The sequence below is a fragment of the Apteryx rowi genome, unplaced genomic scaffold (genome assembly GCF_003343035.1).
Source record: "Apteryx rowi isolate R43461 unplaced genomic scaffold, aptRow1 scaffold_257, whole genome shotgun sequence".
Classification (NCBI taxonomy): Eukaryota; Metazoa; Chordata; class Aves; order Apterygiformes; family Apterygidae; genus Apteryx; species Apteryx rowi.
The window spans coordinates 897,479-915,696 of NW_020448941.1; the positions used below are offsets into that span (position 1 = coordinate 897,479).

An 18,218-nucleotide genomic window follows, 5' to 3' on the forward strand; every position below is an offset into this window, starting at 1 on the left:
CAAAACAGACTGTACAGCTCTCCTGTTAACACTGTGATGCAACTACTCCAGAAATAACTTTATATTGAACACTTTTAAGCAAGAAATTTCAAAAGTTTTTAGTTAGGAAATTAAATACCTGACTGGAAGGTCCAGGAGAGGCAAAAGGTGAAGGACATGGTCCGTCTTGCAATGAAAAATGTGCAATAAATACTATAAGTTTTGCAAATGCACCCCTCACTTCAGCACTAGGGCATTCCAGAAGATACTCAGAGAAGCGGTTTGAAACATTAAAAAGGACGTTGTGTGCAAACCAAAAGCGGACATTCTTGCTGTGACGAAGGAGAATGCATAATGCATCATACCTGAAATAGAAGATGATACAACTAAGATTACAGCCATACAGGCACTAATGTTCGGCAAATATACTCCTTCTCAAAATTTGAGGAAAATACATCTTAAAAGGTGATCCACAAACATTTTTGCTTACAAAATGCTTACAATCAAATAAACTATAATTCCTGTAGTAGTATTCTCTTATACTCAGAATCACTTATAAAAAAAATTTACATCAACTGAAAAACCAATATTGAACTATAGTGTTTTATTTCTATCACCCCTAAGAACTAAGAAGGCATTACATCCCCTAACCTCCAAACTACTACTTGATGCAGGTCCTAAACTGGCAGCAATCATTACCTCTGTATTGGAACACGGGAAGAGGTCAGTAGGGGAGAATGTGTTAAGGGGATTTCATTAGCTGTGTGTGACAGGTAAGTAAATATGTAATCTATCAGGAATTTATATCTTCCTTTACAGACCACAAAAAATATTTAAGTAAAGTATCTGTTTTTAGAGAGGTCTTGTTTGATTTCTGTCGTTTCTCCAGCAATATTTGAACTCCCCATGATCTCTAAAATCATAGGAGTAACTTAGCTGCTCTGAAAGTTGCTATTGAAGAAGAATTTGAGGTACAACATTCACCATGTATTACAGGACTATTTATTAGCTGCTGATAAAATATCGGTAATATCAGATTCTCTCTCTAGTTCTGCCAGTAATAACCCCCATTCCTCTCCCACAGACAAAGTAACATAGTTTAGTTTAAAAAAAGACTGAAATGCTGTGGTGCTATGAGTATGGTTGTGTAGTTTGTTATACTACACAGATTGGAGTTACAGGCCCCACAGCAATGCATATAAGCTAACGGAGTCCAAAGGGTTTTTACACATTTCACAAAAAGCATACACATAAAAGCTGCATAATTGGCTTGAAAAAAGGTGTTTTTTAACTATTCAAACCATGAACAATCATTCTGAATTAAATTCAGAATACATAACTTACGAGTTTTGCTCTGTCACTAGGTTCCATCCCTTTATTCTTTTTTAAAGGAAGACAAAAATGTAGATTTAAGCTCCTTTTGAAACAAGTTTGAAGATGTACAGATTTGAGTACGTTAATACTGGAAGAAACCGAACTGAGCAGCTCATTTTAATGCTCAGTTTCTTCCAGTATTTTTTGTTCAAGTTTCCTCCCTTTTCCATGTGCGTTTTGACCATGTATGGAGGAGTGGGGACACACCAAAACATCTTTTATTGCCATGTTTATAGAACTGGGATCTTTAAACAGAAATCAAACTTAAAAACTGTTGTTAAAAGAATATACCAGTCACTAGCAGGGCCACGGACTATTTTCTTTGTATGAAATCCTGTGGTGAAGAGAAATCTAGCAGCAAGCTGAATACTAATCATAGTTATTTCTTCTGCTTCAGGCAACAGATGATCTTGTCCTAAAGAAAAATCAAAATACTCAAATGTAGACAAAGCAAAACAGTTTACTTTTAATAATTCTACTGATTCCAGATTAGTATTGCTGTCTGACAGATTGTGTTCAAATTTTAATACAAAACTTGGGCAAAGCAGCTTTTAGCTTAACTTATATAATATCTCATCACCTAAAAATGCAAGCTTTAAGACAGTAACAAGTAACTGACGGTTAATGTATGCCTGATTTTTTAAGACACCTTTCAGCATCTCACCTCCGAAAACTGCCTACCGTAGAAGAGTCCACCACTTAAATATTTTAATATGATTTAGTACATAAACTGAATAAAAGTTGAAATGATAGTTTATCCAAATATTTTCTGCCAAATATTCTGGCATGTATCATTAATGAACAGCTCAACAACAGATGTCTAACTGCAGAAATCCAGAAAGACAAGAGCATTCAAAGCAGAATGTGCAACATTTTTGCGGGCTAGGACACAAATTCTAAACAATACAATCAAAACTTTTCGTGGAAGAAATTAAACCATAATTATTGCATGCAGGTACTAACCTGGAGGAGGATTTAAGTAGACACTGTTACAAGTAAGCAACTTCTTTATGAACTGGAAATATTCTAGACTGTACTGCATACGATTATGCATGAATTGCACATTCTGCTTCCGCACGCTTCTCTCAATGGCTGATGGCATTTTAATCTGATAGGGTTTAGTGGTGATAGCAAGTTCTGAAATATATTTTATTAGTTCATTGTCTTTGTCTATTGTGTCCATACGTTCATAAAAAAGAATGTAAGCATTCCACCACCTCTTCTGACGTCTGTAGGACATACGCTTCATCATATGATCAAATACTTCTCCCATGTATTCTCCACCAAAACACTGATTTTTCATTTCTTCATCATCATCCATTTTACACTCTGTTACATCTCCATCATCAAATTTATACCACCGATTTTTCTCACCATCTCCACCATTCCTCTGTATAATATAAGAGTAATAATGTCCACCACTGGCCTGGCCGCTGTGCACAAGTACACCAACAAGCCTGTATTTTGTGTTCCCACAGTGTTCATTTTCTGACTGTTCATTTTGTATTATCTGGTTTTCAGGATTTACATCATCTCCTTCCAATTTAGCTACACCTGCCACGGTATAAGGCTCCATGTCCAGCTCTCGTGGAAATTCAAAATAATCATTGAACTTGATTGCACATTCCCTTTCCCAGTCATAGTCAAATCGTTTCAGCTGGATTGCAAGAACTGGAGGCAACTTCTTAATCAACAAGCGTTTCACTGTATCAACCTAAAAGTAAAAGAGGTACTTTAACGGTTATCACCTCTTAAGTTTCCACACACTAAGTACCAAATTCAAGAGTTAAAGGATAACATTTTTCCTGAACATGAATTAAAATTGAACTTATTAGTAGAGCTGTTACAATATAGTTGTATACGAATTTAATATACAAGGAAACATTACCTTTTTGTTGCATTTTTCACAATGATATGCATTTGCACCTTCCAACAAATCTCCTTTGACATACTGTTCCAAAGAATCAAGAAGGTTTTGGTGATTTCTTATATCTACATTCAGAGTTGTGAAGGATTCCTCGCATTCATACCTACAAATGCACAGATATAAAGAGAAAGATAGAAGTTCGTTCAACTTACGCTTTATGGGTGCTACATAGCACCCTACAGTAAAATTTTTGTTCAGCGTTTGATGTCAGCCTCTGGCAAAAAGACGTAAGCAATAAAAAGGAAAGCATTCAATACAGATGAGTACTTTAATTATTCTTTTGCCTACCTGACCTGATTAAAATGTTATGTTCCCAAGAAAACAAGCAGAAGACTGCTATCACACCTGCCAGAGATGGAATGTCACCTCAGCCTCACCACAAATACAGCCTGAAAGAGCTGCATTAACAGCGAAAACAAAAACAAAAACCAAAAAACCCCCCCAAACCCCACAAAGTATTTGCGTAACAAAGATCATACTTCTTAATCAATCCAGACTTATAGTTGTTTTTTAAAGCTTCAGCAAAAACTAAATTGCTTGAGTTCTGCAGACATGAAAAGTGTTGGTATACTTCAGTCTTTCAAATATAAGTTAGAGTATACAATAAGGAAGTTGGCATTAACCATACAGTTTGCATATCCACTTAGCAATATTCACAAGCTTTGAGAACCAAATATTATTCAAAACACAAACAGGTATTTCCTCATATAACATTAACTTCACAGCAAATACCGAAATGTTAAGTCAAGGCTTCCAGACAAATAGAAAACACACATATATAATTTCTTTATGAAATTTCCACTAAATTGAGTGATACAGCTTGTAGTTTATACATTACTCTTCAAGTGCAGAGAAGCTGTTCTTGTACAACTTTTCCATGATTTTGTCGAACAAGTGAACACTGCAGATCCTCCATCCTTAGTTGTTTTCACAAAACAAGCAGAGATTAAACCAAACGATGCATGTCAAAGTAGCCTTTTACATTTAATGAGATAAATTGCATGTAGATTAATCCTAAGTCATGAGAACATTCAGCATGACTCCTACCATCTCCAGAAGTATGAGTTATGAGAGAATTAAATTATAAATTAGATGCAGCATTCACAATAGCACTTAGAAAATCCAATACTAAGGGCTTTCAGAACAGCTACATACTTTATTTCCTTTCTGAATAGCATCGTTAAACTACACTTAATCTTAAAATCGGCTATTACAGTTCAGTAATAAACTATAACCAAAAATGTTTAAAACAATAAATATAGAGCAAGCTGCATAGCTATGCAGTCAAAAAAAATTTCTCTTTCCTCTGTTATCTTTTTCAAAGATTGTTCAATCCTTACTCTGGTATCTCTAATTTTCCTAACTTAGAGACAATAAACCTAAGATGTGAGTTATGAGGAGAAGCTCTTTTCCAATGCATATGCTTTAAGCTAGTAGAACCTTAAAATCTGTAGGGCCTTCTAGTGACTGTGTGTTCTAAAAAACATTTCCTGAACTCTCTTTTTTATTGTGGTCTTCATATGATTATATTACAGTGTCTGCACACTATATTTTTTCATCTGCACTAATGGTAGTTATTTTATGAAGATCACAGAAATTACTTACAAGTGTCTTAAGTTCTCTGAAAAGATGGTGGAAGTTCTTTCTGAATCTTTTTGCACATCTTTTGCACATAAAAGTACCGTACTTCTACAATAATCTGATTTTTTTCATTGCTGACCTTTACTGCCAGGAATTAGACTGATAAACACAAATACTGTATTACAGCTGAAGAAAACAGTTCAGAACAGATTCCAAGAAAGCTTTTATGTTTTTCTGTCTGAAAAAAAACTAGGTAGCTGTCTTTATAAGTCACTTTTCATAATTATGATTGGCTTTGACTTTCTGTGTTCTGATACGACCTTCAAACAACAATCCTAGCAATGAACCAGCAATACATAGAGACAACCAGTTAAGACATCTTGGACACAAATGGATTTTTTTTTTTTTTTTTTTTTAAAGACAAAAAGACGCTATAAATAAATTAGATCTATTCCAACATAACCTTATAGGGCCTGTTTCTCTGATATGCAACCAAGCATATGAAGGATTTTACATAATAGTGAATAAATTAATATTTAGAAGCACTTCCACAAAAACAATAATATTCATTCATGTATTAACTTACAAATTTAGAAAGGCTGTTCATTTGCCATACCCCAATAGTTTACACTCAGCATCAATTTTCTCCTCCCTTGAATACAGTCAGGCTAACATTTTTATTAAGAAGCACAGTTGTGCAAATCTAGTAGAGATACAAAAAGAGAGCTAGTATTTGAAGACATGTATGTAACATAAGGAACGAATGATAACTCAGCTTATTTTCCATCTTTACCTTCTGTTTATTAGGCAATACAAAAATAAAAAAAGCCTGATTTCTTTTTACAAATCTTACAATATTTCAACTTTCTTCTCATGTATTTTAACCCATGAAACAAAGTAAAATATTCCATTTAAGTCTTAATTCTCACAGAAGCTCAACTGAAGTTGAAATATTATCACAATAAAATCAGTTCAGATCAGTGTTTATTCCTGTGCTTTAGTTACTAACTGAAGGATAGGAATACATGGTCAAGTTTTAACAAACAGATCAAGTCGCAATCATAATCCCCAGAGATCTTTACTGTTTAAGAGTCACAAATTATCTGAAAGATGTAGTGAACAGCTAGAAGGCCAAGTGTTAATAACACAAAATTTAACACAATAATAAAAAAGCCAACTGTTAAAAATTCCCGATGAATATCATGATAATGGGAAAGCAGGCAATAAAAACGAGAGGTAAAATTTGATGTCCCTAGTGCAAAGTAACACGCAGGGAAAATCAGCCCAGTTTCTATACAATAATGGGCTCTGTGTTAGCTACTGCGATTCAGGAAAGAAATCTCAAATTTGACTGTGAGTAATTCTTTGGAAATATGAATTCAATAGCAATTAAAAGGTAAACAGAACATTAGAATTTATAAAGAAAAGAACAAAAGTAGTCCATCATTAGGCCATCTTGAATCTTGTTCGCAATTCTGATCATCCATCTCAAAAGGGTTATAGAGCAAGTCTAGAAGAGTACAGTGCCTAGTTCTATTCTTTCCCTAAGCATTAGTTATTAATTGTCATCATCAAGAAGTTACTGGGCTACAGCTACAGACCTTCAGGGTTTTTTTGGCTTTTTTTTTAAAACATAACCCATGTGAAGCTGAGTTTCCAGAATTCCATATTCAAATTTTAAAACAAGTAAAAATACAACACAAATCTTAAGAAAAAGATAAATTAACTATATCATTGAACTCAATTACAGCTTACAGGAGGAGTATGAATGGTGTTTTACTCAGAAATAAAAATTCATACTTTGGTCAGCTCCATCCTCACACTATGGAAATAAGACAGAAGACAGCAAAAGCTGTGAGCCATATCCAAGAGTTTTATTCATTGCAACTGGTCCTCAAGATGTTTTCACTTTTAATATGAAAAAAAATACACCTTTCTCTCCCCTGATTAACATACAATGCTTCACATTCAGTCTGTTAAGCGGAGGCAAAAATAAAATATTTCAAGGCACTTCAGTATAACATAATGAATGTTAAGTCTGTAGCAAACAAAAGTAACAAACCAATTAATTAAAAAAAAGAAAAAAAAAAAAAGAACCACACACATTCCTGATTCTTCAGTCACTTTTATAAGGTTGTGTGCTTTACAGTATCTTTGTTATAGTCGTCTTATACAAATACGGATTGATTTACTGTTAGTAAGGAGAATCCTAAACACTTACCGATGTGGGCATCCTTGACAAATCTTCTGATCAGCAAAGGAGCCTCCTAAAACTTTACTTAACATTGCTGGATGGCCCAAAGCTTTTAAAGCTTCATCTAAACTGTCCACCAAGGAATTAAAAAATTCTAAAGCATCGTGTTGTTCACGCAGATTTACAGGCTCACCCCAAAGTCTGAAAAGAAAACCACATTTTTGTCAAATATTTTTCATTTTGTCCTCTGACAAGTTTTTTTTCAAAGAATTATTCAAGTTACTCATCCCTCCTCCTTACTAGGTAAAACTACTGGTTTGTGAAGTAGTGTACCAATTGGCACTCTGTCCTTGACACTTACCAACTAGTAAGTAAAAGTAAGCTTTTGTGTATAACTTAATATTTAATTCAAAAATTTAATATCTAGTTCAAGAACTGCTGGAATTCAAATTTGCCATGTTGCTTCAAATTTTGTTCTACTAACAGACTTCCACAGAATGGTGGAAATGTAGGACAGCAGGTACCAAGCTGCACAAGTTCTGCTAATTTAAATTTCTTAACATTACTATCATTTCTTCTACTACAATTAATTTTGTTCTATTTCAGTGTTCCAGTGAACGGATATCAATACTAAAAATTAATTTTCTATTTACCTAAATTGTTTCCAAAACCCTCTTGGTACATAGTACTGGAGTCTGGAAGCTGCTAAATGACCAAAAATAACTTGAAGATGCCTCAGAACTCCAATATTGTACTCTTTTCTATCTTCTGTTTTACTCAGCGCTGGCTTGTCTTCATACTGATGTGGATAACCAAATACATCATCTCGTGGGTCAACATTACTCTGAAAAAAAAAAAAGTGTGCAATTAATTTTGTTAGAATAAATACGAGATACAACTAGCTATGAGACACCTACATATCAAAGGCATTCCATACTCCTGTCTGAAAAGTTTTCTGTATGTGTTAACTGAGATACAGCAACAGAAATAGCGTATGGTGCTTCTGAGCACAAATCCAAGAGGTGGAATCTGCAAAGCCTGCTACTTGGATCTTTTGAACTCCTTCTCTGACAGCAGGCCTGTTCAAATAAGAAATATTACACTGTTGTCTCCACTGCTAGCAGAATAGAAAGCAAAGTGATTAGTAACTGAAATTTATAACCTTTTCATGAAATAGAATTCTATTTTAAAGATGATAAACAAATTCTACATAATCAAATTTACCTCATTGTCCTGCTTCTCATCCCCAGACATATCATCATCTACATCACTGCCTGTGCCTTCAATTGCAAGGATCCCATTTCTGATGGCTGGAATCATGTATAGTTGTTGAATGACAGAATTCATGTAACAAGTGGCACCAGCATTTTTTAATCCTACAAATCCCTTTGGTGGTCGAGGCCCAACAGGTGGTAGATATTCCCATTCAGTAAGCGCTTCACAAGCTAAGAGAAAAAAGCAGAAGGTGATTAGAAAACTACTTTATTATCAAACAATTAGAGCATCAGTTATGGTACTGAAGACAATTCCACAAAATTAAAATCAGTGTTAGTCTGTATCATACCACAGTTTAATAAAACAAATATTGCCCAGAAAACTTAATTGCTAAAATCAACACAATTTTTACTAATGATAATTCTATCTGTAACCTTAACAATGCATTACACCATTTTGTTTTATTGCTTAGCTAAAAAGGTGGCTAAGCAAAATTCAGTATAATTATGTACCAAACAGAAGTCTTCCCTCAACACTAGTAAATCTCTCAGTTGAAGAATTCAAGATCAGTTAGTAGTATGAAGTGAATTTAGAGTACATAACCAATTCACAATCATTTTACCATCTTATAATCTTTCTCACATTGCAACATTTCGCTTTTGACTCACTTTTCCTTACCAAGATGGAAAACAGTTTTAGATAATGCTATCTATATGACCTATGGTAGATTTTTTTCCCGAGTCTCCTCCCTTAGACCTGTCACATCACTTCAAAGTACATTTACAATCATAGGCTTGTCACACTAGCATGTTGTTCTGTGGTTTTTAACACAAACAATTCTGGTGTGAAAGCAAAGTGTGTGTGCACGCACATGCATGTTTATAGGATAGCTTTCCTGGGTGTATGAAGCACAATAAACACAGAAGTTCTGTTCAAAACATATGTACTCTCTCCTGTCTGACATTCTGTGAAGATTTGGCCTTCCAATATGCTTATTAAATATTTTAATTGAAGGAAATGCCATAAAATCCTTCCAATTGTGAAGTAATAAATATACTATTCCCCAATACGAGAGGGTGAAGAAAAAAGGATGGGGCAGGGGGAAACTACAGAGCTGTCTTTTTCATTTAAGATGGAAACAAATAGCAAGAGACTGAAAAACCTCACAGATAAGGCACAGAGACTCAAATGACTGACTCATACTACCAACTGGGCAAGCAGCACTGGTATCGTGATAGGCAATGGGCAATTCTTACTATGGGATACCATTTCTACTTACAATTTTGCTAAACTATACAAGTTTAAATATTCTGTGAGATCTCCCACATCAGTCTATTTTTCCTGTTAATATTATAGCTGAAACCGCGTAACTATCCTATTTAGGGTTGCACAAAATATGTTCCCATTAGTTCATTTTTAAAAAGTCTTGTGTGCTTTTTATTGGTAACAAGATCTTTGCATCAAGTATGTGCCTTTTGCCATCCCTGTGAAAACCAGCCCAAATTTCATTTGACCATAAGCTTTTGAAACACTAACTTGTATATACTTTTGTACATACTGCAATTGCTATAACCTTTCTCCAGGGAGAAGGAGAAAGTTCTTTAAGCGCATGGCTGGGCTGAATCCAAGACTAAAACTGAGGAGAGAGAAAGAACTACGACAAGCAGACAAGTAGTACAGAGTTAAAAAGGGAAACAGGACAGCAAATGTGTGCCTGTGTACGGATGATAATGACAAATTTGGTGAGCAGCCAAGAGACTGAAACTAGAACTAAGCAGAAGATACCTGATGAGGTGCTGGGTCTGGTTAGGCAGAGCCTGAAACAATGAAACAGAAGCAGAAGATGCAGACAGTATGAGGTGCCTGCAAGCTGGCAGGGACAGAGAGGAGTAGCCAGAGATCAGGGTACGAAGAGTCAGACAGTGGAAGTGGCTGAAGCCGGAACTTGGAAGCAACCATGTAATGCAAGTTGGCGTGTTAGCTGCATAAAGAAGGCCAAATAAAGGCTACACTAACAAACATTTCTTACTTTTGATGGCCTGATTTTGCAACCTTAAAAGGAACTACAGACAAACTACAAACTTAAAAAAACCAGTATCTAGATCAGCTGATAAAATAAACAAAACTTATACATAACATAGACATTAAATAAATAGAAAAGAGATGGTTAAGAAAATATTACATACTAGTGATTGCTGTACCTATGTAATACATTTCAGTCAAGGTGTCTACTATCTGCTTGAGATTTCGGACACATCCCACTGCTAGTGCAACCAGTAGCTCAAAGCCAGCATTAATAGTAGCTGGTGAACTACAGACAGGTATGGCCTGCTCAGCAGGCAATTCTCCATTTCTCATGTATTGTAAATAAACATTGGATGCAGGAAAGATGAAATCATCTATCAGTTCCTGAAAGAGACAAAAGAAAATAAATTACCTGTTACCATAAAAATGTTTGCTATTTTACAACAGACTGGAAATTATTACATGAATAAATGTCTGAAAACTGAAGGAGTCCTTAAAAATACCAAGAGTTAGAATTGGGACTGATCTGAGCTTTTAAATTTCAAATACAACAATTCCATGATTCTCCCCTCCCCCCCCAAAAAAATTTTGAGTATAAATCTGTATTAATCTTAATCAGTAAAAAAAAATCATGCCAAACTGGTATTATCTGCAAAGCCCTTTATCAATTAATGCTGAACAAACACTGATAGATACAAAGAAAACACTACTGATATTAAAAAGATGTTCAAATGTTATCTATTTGTTTAAACCTACCATAAGCATTAATAGCACTAAGGAGGAACATGTGTGTGTGTATGGTGGGGGGGGGAAGGGGGAGGTGCGGAATATGGGCTAAGGAAAGAAAGCAGTCCTATACAGGACTATCATGTATTTAGCTTGCTATTCTTGTGTGATGGTTGAGTCTTGGTGTAACAGTTTACTAGGTCATAGCAAGTCCAAACACAGTGGTTCTGAAGAACCAGAATGCTAAAGACTCATGAATGAAGTTTTTTTTTTTTTTTTAAGAGAATTTTAAACTCCAATTAGAAGCCCTTATCAAACAGGTAAATTGGTATCTTCTGTGGTTTCAGACCACAAAATATGAAGTTGCCTTTCACTGATTTATAGCAAAGATCAAAAAACATCACAGGTCAGAAAACTTGCACTTACTTTAATGAGATTAGCACCTCCTTTTTCACAACCAATATGGTATTTCTTTTCAGGTGTCTGGAATGCTAACAACTCTTTTGTTACTCCAAGGTGACCCTCTAAGATAGTTTCTTCAACACCTGTTTCCCCTGTTCTTTTTACTTCATCCTGTCATTTAAAAGAAAGTTAGGATACTCTAAATGACATACCTTTAGAAAGCTTAAAACCGTACTTTACAACCAAACAGCAAAAAGCTTATTATCAGAAATAAACTGATTCTAAAACTTACCCTAATCCTTTTAAGCCAGTCAATTTCATTATTGAGAAGAACTTCAGCATTGGGTACATTAATATTACTGTTGTAAGCATAGTTAAGAAGATGTCTTAAGAGAGTGAAGTAGTCTCCAGAATGCTTAGCTCTCTCTCTTGCAGTACTCTACATAAACCAAAAATATAAATAATCTGTAATTCATATGTGTTTCTGTTTATAGTGCAATACAAACATTTTTCCTAAACTGAGAGTAAATATGAAAGGAGAGAAAGGGGAAAATAAAAGCAGCAAGATTTTTTTTTAGTCTTTTGGAAGTTAAACAATTGTATTTAGCTGTTAGTAAATAACATATTTGTTTCTGGACTATTTTAACCAGGGCTTTCTATACCTGAAGTGGGAAAAAACAGTGAGATGATCCAATGTTCAAGAACCACAAGCATGCAGAATTTAAAAAGCCCTGGCAGGCCTAGTAAAATAAGGCAAGAACTGCACTTCTCAAAAGTGTAGGTATCCCCATCTAATCTGCTAATGATAACTTTTTACTTTAAGGTTAGCATTCACCGAAAATCAAATGCATATGTTAAATTTTATTCACGCTCTTATCAGAACATGCATAAAAGTTCCCCCTCACACTCAAACTGATATGGATTGTGCTGCCATGATATAGGTCAAAAGAAAGTAATATTTTAGTGATTGCTGTTAATAGCAATTTGCCTGTTCTTGTAGGTATTGTGTCTTACTACTTTTTACAGAAATTCACGCTGTACTGAAAGCCTTTACCTCTAGACACTTACCCCTAGAACAGTAAACAGCAGGGTTATGAAGAAAAGGAGAGGTCTCTGTCCCATACAACACCTGGTAGCCATTAAAAAGAATTGCTCCTGCGCCATCTGACGAACAGTTCTGAAAATCGTTTAATAAAAAACATTACATGCAATCTCCCCATCTAAAAGAACACTCAAAAAACCTTGAAAGCTGTGCTTATCTATTGTTATTGTGCAGCTTTAGAAAAATGGCGGTAAACAGTAAGAAAGAAACGGGGATAGTTTCATTCTTCACTGCTTATCATTTGTTTCTCTTCACAGACTCACTTGCAGGAAAATTTTAGAAATGTGAATTATTATTACACAACCTGTTCCACAAACAAACAGGAACTTACTAGCACCTAGCCACAAATCTGCACAACTGCCAGTCAATATTTCATAGCTCAACATGCCATTTGAAACCCTAAATGTTTTTTTTTCTAATCACTTCTCAGTTGTGCCTGAAAGACAAAATAAAACAATCCCAATAAAAATACTTTTCCATATCACTAAAGCAGTTTGCTGAGCATCTCTAAAGTGATCAAAATTTATCATTAGAAAGAAATAAGAAAAGAGGAGTGCCCTGAACATTCAAGTGGCCAGAATTAAAGTTGAGAGAAATTTTCCATTTAAGAACTTAATCTGTCCAGTTATCTTGCACTGGGAATGGAAATCTTAAGGGAAAAAGGTATAAGGCAAAGCCTATTCTTAAAAGTCCTATCTTAATTGTCTTAATATTTTATCATGTGAAAACTGCTTGAAACAATTCTGCTCAGAAGGAGAAAAAAATTAATGTCTCAACATACAAGAAACTAGATTTTAGAGTCTTTTTGGTGTGGCTGTCACTCTATTCTGCCCATGGGGTCACTGTGGAAGGCACATATAAGAATCTCATTTCCTTGAGAGTACCTTCAAGTATGGTTAATTGTGCTTCAAAGACAGATAAGAATGACCTTACTGGGTAAGAGCAAAGATGCACCCAGCCTAGCATCCTGTCTCTGGTATACATCTAGGAAAGAGCACAAGAAGAGGGAAGCATGTAGTCATACTTCTCCCAAATATTCTCTCAGCTTCTAGCAATTTGCAGTTCAACAAGACTACCAAAAGCCACATTTAATAGCCCTCACTGGACAAATTCATGAAAGAACCCCCCAAACTGTTTCCAAACTGAAGGTTTACATTGCTTAAATATTATGCCCAATAAGTTCTTACACTACGAAAGGGAGTGAAAAACTGTTCTCTGTTTATTCTCCCTTTGCTACTTCTGATTTTAAAGGTCTCTGGGGTATTCTCCTCCTACCATTTATCCCTTTTCCAATACAAAGTGCCCCAAGCTATTCAGCTGTTCCTCGGATGGAAGTCATTTCAGAGCTTTGATCTCCCTTGTCACCCTTTTCTGATCTTTGCAAGTTCTATATTGCTTTGAGTTGTAGAAGACTGTGGGATGAAGGGGGCCTGTTTTGTTCTTAATAATATGTAACATTCTATAGGATATGACTGCTGAGCTGATGTTTTCATAAAACTTCTTTTAAGAATTTCTTTTAAGATGCAAGCCTTCAACTGCTTGGAACACATCACATGGACACTCCTGAGGTTCAGGCATTTAAAGGCAGAATGAAATAATAATAATAATAATAATAATAAAAAGATGGTATTTCCCTAAAGTGAGAAAGACAACTGAAGAAATACATACTTCATGCTGTTACGTCTCTAAGGTGTATGTATTATTTGAACAAAAGCACTGTCTTTTTGTGAGGTTGTAAGAATCTGCTGCTTTACAGGAGTATTCCTATTCTATTAAGGAACCATGGGAAGCATTCAGAAGCCTAAACCACAGGGATCTAGAGCCATTTTAGACACCAGAACAGCTGCCTAAAGCTGGCAGATAGGACAAGATGCATGATGAACTCGTGTTCATCTGGAAAGGCAGCTGGTGGCCAAATGCCTCCAACTAAGGCAACCTGAATCTCATCCCATTGACAGCTCCAAGATACCTATTTCTGCTTAGTTAACGTAACAGAAATCAGCCTGTTCAATGGGTTTAAGTGCCACAGCTTTTCACGGACAGTAATAATTCTTACTTCACTTGGTTTTTTGACATGTACCTTTGACATTGCCAGTCAACACTTGGGGCTATCAGTGGAACACTTCTGGGTTCCAGGACTATATTCAGTTATCTATTGTTTCCAAAGCCAGTCTAACATTCAGGATTCATGACTTAAATCATTTACCTTTATGAGACCAAATGACTTTATGCCTGGAAAATATGAGCTGCTCTAGTATTTAGATTTAACATTTGGTATTCTGTTTCTCAGTTTATGTGTATATTGGGTATGCTATGATGAAACCAGGAAAAGTCCTGCACGATTTCAACCTCTGAAAGGAAAAACAAATGAACAATCTTTTCCAAAAAGATCATATTTGCAAGATCTGAACTTGATCATCTCCCCTGTCTTTTATGGTGCACCAAAAACATTTTCTCTCATGCATAATTTTGCTCACATTGTTCTCCGATTACCATTAGAAGATAAGGGAACAGCAGTTAAAAATGGAAGGGTAATTGGAATTGTGTTTGATGCTTGCTAAGCCTTCTCCGCACTGCAGAAACTCATTTGTTTCCATATTAACTCATAAGAGTAACATTTCTTTAGCTTAGATCAACCGCACAGCCTTCATTTTCAGAAACATCTTCTGTTTCTCCTGATGTTTAAGCTATCCTAATCAACCGATCATTTAATCATGGACAGTACCGCTGCATTCTTAGCGAGATTACCATGTGTATCACTAGTTTTATAAGCGTATGAGGAAAAAAAGGGCTCAGTTGTTAGCTTCTTGTATGAACAGATATGATCCATTTTTTCATACAATAAATTCAGCTCATTTCCCATTCTGGGGGGAGAAAAAACAAAGATAAGGCGCTGATCAGCAGTCTACTTGAATAAGAGAATCCCTTAAAAATTTTTATTTCCTCTGAGAACAACAAATAAAAGCCATCCATTAATGCTACTACATTATTTTTAAAGGACAAAAAGATAAAAAAACCTGGGGAACAAACCCACTGCTGTTCAGACTCTGGCTATCATGACAACAAAACATGCGGAAAGAGAAGCCCCAGCTTGGAGGCAAATTTAGTTTCTTCCAATATTATAGGAAGGAAAGTATAACAGTCAGCCATTCACTAGGCACAACAATATGAAATAACTGGGAGTCAAATTTCAGTCAGCAAAATCCAAACCAGCAAGAAGATTCACCATTGGAAGAGACTGGCAAAGCCATGACAGTTTTTCCACATCTGTAGATAAAGACTGTAGGCCTTGCTGAAAAGACTTTCAAGCTCAGTCACAACCTCTGGTAGATGCAACAGACTGATGATTCATCTCAAACTGTATAATGGAATTCAGAGATAAACTGTTTAAGATTTATAGATGTAAAAGTTCCCAGTTTGAACCAAGTGTTCACTCCCTTATGGAAATATGACCAAAACAGGAAAATCATCACAAAAAGCATCTGCAGTTTTCAAAGACTGAAACAGTAAGAATACTCGTCTTTAATTTAGGTTTGTCATTGGCACTATATGTTTGTAAAACCAAAACACTGCTTTTTTGCTAATAACTATTTTAATATTTTACATCACACTGTAAATGTAAAACTTAAAAAATTTGGGAGTAAATTAATTTTGTGAGTAACACAGTGAAACATATCTCATTCTATATACAGGGTTTTTTTTAATCATTAGTGCAGCTGACTATTTTGTGAATGAGTTCTTGCAGCAAAAAGACAGACAGACACACACACCTGGATATAACAACTTATCTAACCTACATGAGGACAGCAAGCTTCAGCGAAGCTGAAAATGCAAAATTCAGTATCACAGGTTGCACCCACTAAAACTGGTGAAATTTTAATTACAATATGCCAGAGTTCCACCAACATATGCAAGTAGTTAACTATAAAGGAATGCTTTAACAATACTATCGATCCTCTTGTTATGGTGAATATTCCTGGACATAAAACTTTATGACCTGTTTTGTCTAAAAAAGAAAACAACCCACCATGCTGCTTGGACAACTATGACTTGAGTAATTTCTGATCTCTATCATTTCTTAAATTTAAAAATACTCCTGGAACAACAGTGGAAATTTCTGATAAAACTATCATTAGATCTTTAGTAATAGTTCTACGCATTTGTACTCTGGTAACCTCAAATTTAGTAACAATATGCAAAAATCTTCTGCCTGGATGATTTCTAAAAATGCAAACATGGGTAGTTCACGTTACAATTTCAGATGGTCTAAAAGCCACAAGATATGCATCGTACAGGTACTGCAGAAAAGGAGGAGAACACTAGGGATAGCTTCACCTGGAGATAACAAGAGGTCCCTGAACTGCACTGCAGGACAACCTGACCACACTCTTGGCAGCTCCTGTTAGGTTGTCCTCCCCCCTTCCAACCTAGCTAAGGGTTCCACAAGACATTGCTCCTGCCAGCCATGACACCCCCAGTGTGACAGCTCTACATAAAATATTTGTGAGTCAAATGAAGATCAAGAGTCACAAGCTGACCACTCTGATACAGGAAACCCGGAAGATTAAATCTTAACTTCCCACCTCCTCATACTGCCAGCACTGTATCTTGCCTTTACTTATCAGAAGGAGAAAAAATATTTATGGTAAAGTTCTACTACACTTAAGTCACCTAAATATTCTAACATATCAAGTATTTGCATAATTTCTAGGAAATATAGAGCAATTAAAGTTTTATTCTATATAAATTACTCTGAAGACATAAACAGCACATTATCAGGTGTCCATGCGGTTTGAGAATGTGCTTCTTAGGAGTACAGAGAAGGCAGGAGTGATAAAGCTACCACTTTAGGATAGGTATCCAAGTTGCACAACTATATTGCTAAGCAATAAATTAAGACAATTGCAAGTGACAATTTATCATAAAAATTTGATTCATACAAAATATCAGAATTGCCCAAAGCTTATCAAAAGTTTAACACACGCTCATCATGTCAATTTTGAACAGACTCACTCAGTTTAAAAGAAAAAAACATTAAAATAAGAAATCACTGCACTATGTTTAGGCTTTATATTCATTTTGAATTGTAAAATAATACATGTGATGTAAAAACAAAAACTTACTTGCTGTGACAGTGCAATAACAGATCAATGATAAATGTCTGCCATGCCTTTTCTTTACTGAGTGCATCCAGTGCCGTTGGAATCAAAGCAAAACACAGTGTCATCACCTCCAACGCTTCACAGCAAACTTGTTCATCTTCCACGTCTGGTTCGTTTCCTGCATTTGTCTGTGAAAATAAGATAGCATGAAGTGGGTACGGAGAAAAGATCAGAGAAACCCAATCAGCTTCCAGGTGAATTCTAAATACAAACACAAACCAAGAATTTGTATACTAAGCGATTATTAATGCCATATATTTTCACACACTACACTCAAATGCGATTCAAAGCACTATGCGGGATGACCTAAATTTCTAGTACTGTATTTCTCAAAGGAGGTTTCAGAGCACCAACTTAAGATGCCATAAGCTAAATGGAAAGCTTGTAAGCAAAAGTTACATGACTTAGTATTGTTGTTAAATATATATAATATATATTTATATATTTTAAAAACAAGATGCTTTCCTGTTCTGCTCAGAATCTAGAGTTTAAAGCTTTGAAAACAGTTACCCTTTCAGCAGAGCAAGGCTG

The 18,218-nt window shown here is 35.3% G+C and overlaps 1 protein-coding gene across 2 annotated transcripts in view; it reads right to left on the reverse strand.

The window, feature by feature from the left end:
• Positions 1-18,218, reverse strand: part of USP9X (ubiquitin specific peptidase 9 X-linked) — an 84,393-nt gene that overhangs the window by 15,065 nt on the left and 51,110 nt on the right. The window contains exons 25-36 of one of the 2 annotated variants that reach the window (XM_026067270.1): positions 17,649-17,815; positions 12,492-12,600; positions 11,716-11,862; positions 11,448-11,594; positions 10,457-10,679; positions 8,280-8,500; positions 7,709-7,899; positions 7,083-7,256; positions 3,242-3,383; positions 2,317-3,067; positions 1,645-1,768; positions 119-344 (exon numbers count right to left, since the gene is read on the reverse strand). In XM_026067270.1, coding sequence (XP_025923055.1) covers positions 119-344; positions 1,645-1,768; positions 2,317-3,067; positions 3,242-3,383; positions 7,083-7,256; positions 7,709-7,899; positions 8,280-8,500; positions 10,457-10,679; positions 11,448-11,594; positions 11,716-11,862; positions 12,492-12,600; positions 17,649-17,815 — 2,622 coding nt within the window. The remainder of the gene's footprint in view (positions 1-118; positions 345-1,644; positions 1,769-2,316; positions 3,068-3,241; positions 3,384-7,082; positions 7,257-7,708; positions 7,900-8,279; positions 8,501-10,456; positions 10,680-11,447; positions 11,595-11,715; positions 11,863-12,491; positions 12,601-17,648; positions 17,816-18,218) is intronic. The other variant, XM_026067271.1, reaches the window with a different exon arrangement.